Below are 11,214 nucleotides of genomic sequence, written 5' to 3'. Positions count from 1 at the left end.
AAGTTTAGATTTTGGTAAAGGGGAGGCATGTCGAGGAAATATCTTGTTTGATTGCTGCTTCAGATTAAGGTATGCGTAGACAGACATACCAGCAATAGCTGTAAGTGCCCCACAGATACTGATTATGCCAGGATTGGATCCAAAGATATAATAGTTTCCAAGGAGGATAACGCATGTCTTAAACTGCCCAAGAACAACATGCGAGATGGCAGATGTAGCACTGTAAATTACAAGAGAAAAAATATATAAGGAAACTAACCAGTAACAGTTAAGTATACCACAATGGTCTAAATGTAATATAGAAAACAGCAACCGAAAAAACACAATAAGCTTCAATAAATGATTTGGCTTTTGTAAATGCTATGTTAGAGCACTTTTAGAACACAATAATATTGTCAAAGCCTTTCAAGCTTATTTACTTGTGCATCTAACCAATCCTCCATGTATTGAGAGTTTCAAGAAAAGTTTGAAAGGCTAAAAGAGTAATCCCCAATATATTGCAAGAGGATGGTTAGTTGTCTGCCATATCACTCAAATATAACACTTAAGTAATTTAGCTCATTGACATAGTTGATGTTGCATAGAATTTAGAACAATTTGTGACTTGAAGAAAATATCTAGTCAAAACTGAATTTAAGTCTCAATAGAGATATAAGCAACATACTAATCATAACATGATAATGGCACAAATAAAAAGGGTAAATATTTAAAATAAATAATATAAATAGCCCATAACTCATAAGAATAATGATTTGGACACTTAACTTCCTCGTTGAAAGTGAAATACTACCAATATATTCACAGAAGAAACAAAGATCATATCAAATGCGATCAAAGGCTTCTTGACCCAACACTGTCAACTGAACTTATAAAGCCTAATCGTCTTCGATAGTGAACCAGTGATTCACAACTAATTATTTAAGTTTTGAAATAGCAATCGTGACTTGCATTCTTCACACCCAACATTAAGTACAATCATGAAAGGAAGCAAATGAAAACTGAGAGTGACCCCTTTATGTCTGGCACGTTGGAGGTCAGGTCATTCTTAAACCAACACTAAATTTGATAATGTCTTTTGAAACAACCTAATAGTAATATAATAAAAAAGTGATTCCTATACCACTCTATGGGAAACTGAAATTGGAATTCTTTATACAGACAAAATCATTCAAAAATTGAAAAGGGTAATGCATGTAACTTACCCTAGCGCTAAAGCACCAGACCACTGAAGCAAAAATCCAATAATAGCTGATGTGAGAATCACTAACGTGTTCCTGAAGTTCCAATCAAAGGAAAGCACACCTGGAGGGTCTAAGCAGGGTATCATAGCAGCCAGGAAAATTGAAGTTATAGGTGTTGTTTTCCACATCAACCTGTTGATCAATCCAAAATTAGGCAAAAAGGAGAAAGAAATTTCGTGATGCAAATTAGCACTTGGAATCAGGACGTGAGATCAGGGTATCAGAATATGAAGATATAATAATTTACTTACAATTGGCCAAAAGATAAATAAACAAAATTACTCACGCCAATGCTGTCCAGTTTTCTTGCTGCTGCAGTCTGGACCAGAGGATTTTGTTTACAGCACTTGGCACAATCCATGCCAAGGCTACACAGGAACCAAACACATGGAACTGCAGATCAGTCACTGTAGCCACGGCAACACCAATAGATACCACCGTTAATGCTAAAGCCTGTAAAGTTTCAACTCCTATAGTAAGCATTTCAATTTAAAATGATATAAGCACAAAAATTCTGAATTCTTGAGTCAATTAAGGAGAAACAATATTTGACATATTACTGATGGAAGCCCATCACTTAGAAACAATATTGCAAATTCCAAGGGAAAACAAGGTGAAACTTCTGAAATACAGAACACGCAGATGATTATGACTAATGAGCATAGGCTAAGTGACTGTTTGACATATCTTATTTTTATCTTCTCTTCTCCTTTAAAGCAGAAGCTTAACCAAACATGTTTTCATAAAAGCTCTTATTATAGAAAGAGCTTTTTTTTATAACGAAGAAAATAGCTAAAGGAGCTTTTTTGACTCCTCATATTAATTTTACAGTTGTACCCTTATTCTAAACTTGTATTTATAAATTATCCTTTGCCCTAATAATTCATTTTAATAATAAATTATTTTATCTTCCCCTTACAAAATCATCAGAACAATTTCATATAATCGCCAAACAACTTTTAACCTTATTTTTTAAGCTATTTTTTAACTTTAGCTTAAAAGTAGCTTTTGGTTTAAAAAGAAGAAGTGTCAAACAGGCTCTAACTAATTCAAACAATGCTTTTCAACTGGTATGAAGTTAAAGATCAATAAATTATACAGAATGACAAAATATCAAATACTAAAACTATAGTCCTAGTGATTAGACCCTTTCATTCAACTACAATTTTGAGCTGCATTCATAGGTCTTCAAAAGCAAATATTATGTCATGTGAAATCACTTTAAACCTGTGAGGCATTCAATTATCTTCGCAAACATACAGGAAAAATAGAGGTGTCAGGACTCAGGAGGGAGTTCAATAGACTTACTTGCTCTATAATCTGATCATACACTTAGCCTCATAATGAAAGGATGGGATTAGCTACTTGATGCATGTTATTTTGGCTTAAAGGTATGGATACTTACAGGAGTTCATATAACAAAATGTGCACATATTTCAAATGAGTTAACTATAAACCTCTTATTTCTACAAAACCCAGTACATTCTTATTCATTACTATCAAATATACATGTATAGCCAAAGTGAATACACTTGCCTTGGACCAAGAAACTTTCTTCCTGTACAACACAAATTCTGCCATAACTATTGAAGGTGTTACTGCAATCTTTGCCATCTGATAGAAACCAATGCTGAAGAAATAGATTTTAAATTTAGAATATAAAACAAATAATTTAAATAAAAATATGAATAGTTGCGTTACCTATTATACTTCAAGCTAACATTAGCAAGGCCAGTAGATAGAGACATAACAATTCCAAGAGTAAATAAAGCAGACAGTTGAGTCGATTTTGAGGAAGGAGATGCAGGGAGCAAAGAAAACACATTTAGTACAGCCATTAATAACCAGCTCACTACATAGTGAATCAGAGAGAGAAGAATAGGGAATTTGAATTGAACAGTTTGAAACACCTGAAAGAAAAAAAATGAAAAAGAAAAAGCCAAGAAAATGAGCATCTAAAGCCATGGTACTTTGAAATTTTAACACAAAACGGAGCTCAACTAGATAGAAAGAAAAGAGAGTAAACAAACCATTTTGTTCATGAAAATAATACCAACTGCAACCAGAAAATTGAAGGAAAGTGCTGCAGCCGGACCACATGTAAGCTGTTGTTGACGTTTTGCACCTTCAGAGGAACGGAATTCATTAAACAGAGAAGCTCTCAAGTCTTCCAGTGCTCTTGCTGCAATGAGCAGTAAAAGGTAACAGAAGATATTAGTAAAGGTTTCTTGCAGAGATACAGACCAAAGCAAAATATGAACTATGCCTCAGATTGACATTGTTATGTATCAAGTATTGCCAAGGACAATTCAACAATTAAGAGTTGGATCAATAAGAAATGAATTTGAATAAAGATTGCAAAGTTCATAGTAAGCATATAGAATTACAAACGCAACTCCCAGAATTCATAACAAACCAGCTCTATTAAAAATGTAGCTTTATAAAATTGGAAGAATTGGCTTAATAAACAAACTCTCCAAAATAGTATAAGACCAAACCCCTGCACAAAGGCTCTTGAAAAAGACTTTGCAAGGGTATGGGAAATAAATACTTCATGAATACTACGAACCACGTGCGAAGGAACTTGAAAAAGTGAGATTCAAAACTGCACAGCACTATGAGATGTTTGCAATCAAGATACACAGAGAGATAGATATATGGCATCTTCCCAACTTAAATCTAAATCAACCTCAACATTAACATCAACATCACTTTTATCCCAAACTAGACATTGGGATTGGTGGTAAATGAACCCAAATGAAAAGTACGAAATTTAAGTATATATATATATATATATATATATATATATATATATATATATATATATATAACATTATTCATAAAAAGCAGAAAAAATAAATTAAATATATATATATATATAGGAGAACAAAAAGAATAAGAAAGTAAGGAATAAAATAAATAAAATAAAAGGAATATAGGGAAAAAAAGAAAAACACATAAATAAATAATAAGAGAAAAAAGGTTGAAAGGAAAAATGAAATAAAAGGGACGAAGTAAAAAAAAAAGAAAGAAAGAGAGGGAGATAAAGAGGAAAAGGACTAGAACGGGACCATCTGGAACATAGGAATAAAAACGGATATAAACCTCTACCATGCTTATAGCTTTTCTCAAATCCGTACTAAGTCACACCGTCCACCAATCTATATCCCACTCCATTAAGTCTTGTTTTACTATCTTCCCCCAAGTAAGTTTCGGTCTACCTCTATCTGTCTTTGTATCAGGCTCTTAGTAACAAACTTTTGTTCTTACGGAAGCATCCAAGGGTCTTCTTATTACGTGTCCAAACCACCTCAATCTATAATCTCTCATCTTTTCAGTCACGGGTACTACTCTTACCTATCGTCGAATATTTTCATTTCTTACCTTATCCATCCTCGTATAACCACACATCTATCTTAACATCCTCATTTCCGCTACTTCCATTTTATGCTCATGTTTCTATGTGCTGGCCAACATTCAGCTCCATATAACATTGCAGGCCTTACTGCTGGTTCTATAGAATTGTTTTTTTTAGCCTAAGGGGAATTTTGCACCACGTCATTTCATCCACCCTACTCAGATTTCATGATTTAAATCCTCATCAATCTCTCCACTTTTTTGCAAAATTGATCTCAGATATCTAAAATCATCTTTCTTGATTACCTCTAGTCCAAGCAGATGCACGAAATCTTGATATCTATCTCTTACCAGAGAAAACTCACACTTCATACATTCAATCTTGCTTCGGCTTAACGTAAATCTTTTAGACTCCAACTTGCTTCTCCACAATTCTAGTTTTCTATTAACACCAGTCTTGGTCTCATCAATACGCACAATATCATCTGCAAAAAGCATACATCATGGCACTTCCTCTTGAATATCTTTTATTTGTTCATCCATAACTAAGGCAAAGAGATAAGGACTTGGAGCAAAACCTTGGTGTACACCTACCGTGATAGAAAAATAACTTGATGTTCCATTACAAGCTTTACACATGTAATAGCACCATCATACATATCTTTGATTGCATCTACATACTTTGATGGTACTTTTTTCTTCTCAAGAACCCACCATAAAACTTTTCTTGGAACCCTATCATATGCCTTCCCCAAATCTGTAAACACCATATGTAAGTCCTTATTCTTTTCTCGATATCTTTCCATTAATTGTCGCAACAAGAAAATGGCTTCCATGTTATATCTTTGTGGCATAAAACTAAATTGATTTACAAAGACCCTGGTCTCTCTCCTTAAACGATGTTTAATAACTCTCTCCGACAACTTAATAGTATGGCTCATAAGCTTAATGCCTCTATAATTAGAACAATTTTAAATATCTGCCTTATTTTTTAAATAGGCACAGGCATATTTTTCCTCTATACATCAGACATCTTATTTGTTTGAAGAATCTTATTGAAAAGATTCGTCAGCCATGAAAAAGGGAGATTCAAAACTGCACAGCACTATGAGATGTTTGCAATCAAGATACACAGAGAGATATGGCATCTTCTCAACTTAAATCTAAATGATCTGTCAAATTATTCTAACAGACACAGAGACATAGGTTTTATAGGTAAGGGTCTTATCAGGGCTTACGGGCAGACCTAATTTAGTATATTTAATAAAATAGCCTATTAATAAAACAAGACATAATCTTTCTTTTACAACAACCAGCTTATAAGCCTACGAGCTAACCTATATCACATTATTTATTTTAAATAGTTTTAAATAATAAAATATTATTATTTTAGTTATTTTTTTTCTAATTCTTGATAGATTTGAAGACTTGATGGGCTTAAACAAGCTATCAGATAGGTCAAATCTATAATTTAGTATCACCAGTCTAATAATTTAGTTCAGACTTAAAATATTCAAAAGTTAATCTAAAATAATAATAAGTAAAACTTAAAAGTCTTGGCCTTGGTCTCTTTTTAACGCATAGAAAGAAAATTCGGAAGTCCCAAACTCATTTTGTATGCATTCACTCTTCACCAACAAAGAATAAGAGTTGCTGTAAACAATGTAATGAGTAATGACTAATAAGTAAAGTATTTGCATAAGATTCAGAAATATAATGTCCAAATTAAGTAAGCAGCATAAGGCAGAGCAATTGAATCCTCATTGAAAGCCAGAGAAGGAAACAATGCAACGAGACCAAAAGTCAGTATAATAATAGACAGTAATGAGCAGAAAAATGAATGATCTACATTGTCTAATCCTATATCCCTTAGCTAAAGAGAGGAAACTTTAACTACTTTGGAAATCAAAATATTCTAAATAAAAAATAAAAATGTTTGCTTTGCAGTACCTCTTTCCCCAGCATCGCTATCTTTGCGCTTGAGAATCTTCCGGAAATCTTTACTTATTAAGAAATTCAACATTTTTAGAAGAGGGCACTCCTCAGAAAATTAAATGGGTTTGCTCCAAGTTCTTGCTGAGACTGAGATTCTGACTGAAAGAGCAAACGAGAGAACCAGCAACAGCAAGTAACAGCACCGCTACTGGCACTTGGTTTTAATGAGGGGACAGTGAAACTGAGAACGTAAAAGACAAACACTCTGAGAGAAAAGAGAGGACGTGACCTTAAACACACGTGGATTCTGCCGTTGATGGCGGAATATGGCAGCTGTCGGCGACTGAATATGATTGATTACGATTCGAAAGAGAAATATTAACACCACATCAGTAAATTTTAGACGAATGAATAGTAGGCTGATTTAATTCTAATTAATTATCTTTGTTTTTAACTATTTATCTTAGTTTTCGTCTTTATCTTTATAATAGTTATCTTGATGGTTATCTCTATCTTCATTTTGAATTTTAAATTCCAATGAGTTTATAATTGGTCTTTTTAAGAAATAGTATATCAATGAGTCTAAAAACAAATTTTAGATAAATTTGTCTATCTATCTCCATGGTTATCTCTATCTCTATCTTTAAAGTTTTTTTAAAATTATTATAGATAAATTTATCTAATATTTATCAAATTGATATTGTTTTGGAATTGAAATCATAGTATGTATGTAATTTTAATTTATTCTAAAATTATAATAGATCATTTTATTTTTTAATCTTTCAACCTAAGAATTATATGATTTTGGTAAATATTGGACAAACTTTTTAAAACTTTAGAAATTTTATTCCCTTATTTTTATATATGAGTAAATATTATTTTTGGTCTTCAACAAAAAAATACAGAACCCATAAAAAAAATACTCATATTTCAAAGAACTCATATTTCAACAAAAATCATTTTTCATGGGCTAACATGTGTTTTTTTGTTAAATTCAGATGAACCTCAATTTCAAAGAACTTAAATTTCAAATGGATTGCAACTCGATTTTTTTTTCTTTGAAGGATTAATAGATTTTGTATTTTTTGTTGAGGACGCAAAATAGTATTTACTCTTTATTTGTTAGGATAAGATCACCTTTGATCTTATTCTTCAACTAATGAAGACCAAGTCTTTAGGAAGAGTTTGTTAATATCTTGTATCTGTATAGTTTGGTTAAGATAGTTTGTTTGTTCTCCATATAGTATTGTTACGATAGTATTAGTATTGTTATTGGCAGCGGAAGAATCTGAATCAGCCATGGGAAATTGGATCGTTACTGTGGCTCTGATACCATATAGAAAAGTATGAAATGATTGAATGATGAGTGTTGTATTGCTTTGTGGCAGATAACCAATTATATATACAAATGACAACAAACTGAAACAAACGATAACAAACTATCGTAACAATACTAATACTATCGTAACAATACTATATGGAGAACAAACAATAACAAACTATCGTAACGAACGATAACAAACTATCGTAACAATACTAATACTATCGTAACAATACTATATGGAGAACAAACAAACTATCTTAACCAAACTATACAGATACAAGATATTAACAAACTCTTCCTAAAGACTTGGTCTTCATTAGTTGAAGAATAAGATCAAAGGTGATCTTATCCTAACATTATTTATAAAATTTGAAGAGGTTTATTCTTCTTCATATTTTTAAATTGAGTTAAGATTCTGTTTGCTATCCATAAATAAACTAAGGTTCTATTAATCTAACGTAGGTTTTATCTATCAACCTAAGCGAAGATAAAGACTGGGGGTATGCAAAAAAGTATAAATTAAAAAAGTCTAAACTGAATTGAAAATCGCAATAAATTATTTCATGAGAACTGATTTTGTAAAACAGTTCTTGAATCCGAATTGATTTAAATTTTTTTGGTTATACACCAGTTCAGAACTAATTTGAAATAGTTCAGAAGAACTGAATCATTTATAATACAATATTACACTATGTCACAGTTCATTTTAGTTTTGTTGTTTTTGTGTATTTTTTGATTTTGATCCCATATATAGCATTTAATCATACAGTTGCTTAAATATCAAATTATAAATTAATCATACAATTGCTTAAATATCAAATCATAATGTTTTTTTTACCATTGTATGGTAAAATGCAAAAACTACTAGCTAATAAATATGATTCGATTCTTTTAAATAAAAATGGCATAATTATAGTTTTGGATTGAAAACATTGAGCAAGTACATTTCAAAATTAATTTGTAAGTTATAAATGTTCAAAACTAATTTCAAAACGAGTTCAATTCTAAACTGATTTCGAATTGATTTTTAGTTCAAAATTTATTTTCAAACTGTTCTATTCAAAAACTAAATAGGAAAACTACCTCAGTTCAATTCAGATAGAAAACCAATTACCTTCTTAAATATACCAATCCAAGCTTTCTTATTTCGTTGAAGCCAAGATCTGAATTTTCGACCAAGAAGAGTTTCGTGACGAGATTCATATTGAAATAATTTTTTAATATTTTTTGATTTTTAAATAAACTTTTATATAAATTATTTAATGAAAGCTACCTTAAATTTAGCTGATAAAAGAAGTGCGCTAAAGAAAATATAAAAAAAATAAATTGCTATCATTCCTTGTCCCTCACATTAAATCCACGCTCCCAAACAAAGACCCCTTATTGTTTAACGTAGCCCTTCCTTCCGTCTATTATTGCGATCAAAATGATGTCTCTCCATGGATCTTTGTTGCGTTGAACTAACACTTGAATTATAAGATAAATGTCTAAGAAGTGTTCATAAATCTTATCGGTCCAATAAGGATTGGGCTAAATCACACACATTTGAATCTGGTCCAATGACTATATGAGTTTTCGTTGGAGTAAGTGTTGTACGATGATGACTCCTAAGATGCTTATATAAGTATTAATTGTGATTTAAACGTGTTAATTGTGGCGTTATTTTAATGTATTAACGTGTTAATTGTGATTTAAACGCCACAATTAATATAGAGTCTACTATTGAATGTCTTCATTAACTGGGACAAATGTGAGATGCCTGCAAAATACTTTAATACTCAAGTCAGTATGTGAGTTATGAACTTAAGTGAAAATGGATTAAATGATCACACCTAAGCTTCAAGTCTTTGTTATATATATATATATATATATATATATATATATATATATATATATATTAGTTGTCTGCCTTGCTAGCTTATACCGTCTTAGTATGGCGGCATTTATCATTATTGGTGGGCTGAAGTGGCTCTTGCAGGTTATTCCGTACAGTAGTCTGTTAATTGCAGATTTACAGCCACACAGACAGCCTGCAAATCTGATCTATATATGATATATTTTCAAGCAATTTAAAATAGCAAAATATAATATACGAACACGTTTCCTTAGTCTTTGAGTCTTAACTATTGGGCTATTCATGGACGACTGAGTTTTATATCTCGAGTGAAATTGGTCCACACTATATGTCAATTGAAGAAAAACTTATTTGTTCTTTAAAACTTAACAAATCAATTTTTTGAGCTGTGAAAAATCGTGTGAATTCAATTCATTGTACATGGGTAAAGAACTTGCATCATGAGGAATCAATGTACATCATATAACAAATTTAAGAAATTGAGTTGTTTGAAATTTGAATCACTGGGGAAAGGGTGAAAGGCAGTTGGTAAACTTATTCATTCAATAAAATGAGCAGGATTGTTTCCGGTGGTGGAAGATAAAATGAATGAATGAATGAAGAAACTGACAAATTAAATGAGGACAACGATGCCGAGAGGTAAGCTGTACGAGAGTGACCCAAATGTATACGTTCAAAAAAATAGATTTGGATGGTTTCATATATGTCACATTAAAATGACAGTATGGGTTCATATAACATATATTGTTCCATCAAGTGGAGCAATTTGTTAAGGTATCAACACACAGATGCAAGAGACAACCAAACGAATAATCTACGAAAGTTTTTCTTTATTATCAAACTCTTTTTTCTTGCTCTGTACTTTCTATGACGATTACATCTCCTTATATGGTAGCTTGCTAAAAATAACTTAAGCACCTATTAAAAGCTATTAAACGCAATAAAACATAAACCGTAGAAAACTTACAGCCATTTAACAAATATCAAAACCAAACCCCCATAACACTTAACCAACATTAATTCCTAAACATAAAACTTCTAGAGACCCATTAATCTAAAAACCGTACATTTAAGTTTATCTAATAACACTCCTCCATAAACTTAAATGCTTCTTCCATCTTTCATCCCAAGCATCTTCTTGCAATTGTTGAGCAGCAACGTCGGCAGTGGCTTTGTGAAAATGTCCCCGACTTGCTCTTGACTGGTCACGTGTGTTAACTCCACATTTCCTTCCTTTACTTGATCCCGGATGAAGTGAAATCGGACGTCAATATGCTTGCTTCTCTCATGATTCACCGGGTTCTTGGCTAACTCTATAGCCGACTTGTTATCAACTCGAATCTCGGTTGGGCCGACTTGTTTTTCCTCCAACTTGCTTAGTAAATTGCTAAGCCATACTGCATGACAAACACACCAAGATGCTGCTACATATTCAGCTTCACAGGTAGACAAGGTTACAATGGGTTGCTTCTTCGAAATCCAAGTGAATGTCGTGTTGCCCA

The 11,214-nt window shown here is 32.0% G+C and overlaps 1 protein-coding gene across 1 annotated transcript; it reads right to left on the bottom strand.

The window, feature by feature from the left end:
• Window positions 1–1,198: 1,198 nt before the first annotated feature.
• On the bottom strand, window positions 1,199–6,645 carry LOC133305497 (nucleotide-sugar uncharacterized transporter 1). The gene is made up of 6 exons (XM_061505734.1): window positions 6,549–6,645; window positions 3,272–3,423; window positions 2,943–3,151; window positions 2,778–2,871; window positions 1,528–1,694; window positions 1,199–1,373 (listed from the first exon to the last, which is right to left on the bottom strand). The coding sequence occupies exons 1-6, from the start codon at window positions 6,619–6,621 to the stop codon at window positions 1,199–1,201; spliced, it is 870 nt and encodes a 289-aa protein (XP_061361718.1). The 5' UTR covers window positions 6,622–6,645.
• Between the last annotated feature and the right edge of the window lie 4,569 nt (window positions 6,646–11,214).

Source organism: Gastrolobium bilobum, unplaced genomic scaffold (assembly GCF_033153095.1).
Source record: "Gastrolobium bilobum isolate Gb01-03AN ecotype WA unplaced genomic scaffold, APGP_CSIRO_Gbil_v1 utg1221, whole genome shotgun sequence".
NCBI classification, from domain to species: Eukaryota; Viridiplantae; Streptophyta; class Magnoliopsida; order Fabales; family Fabaceae; genus Gastrolobium; species Gastrolobium bilobum.
This window is presented reverse-complemented; position numbering and strand designations above follow the sequence as displayed.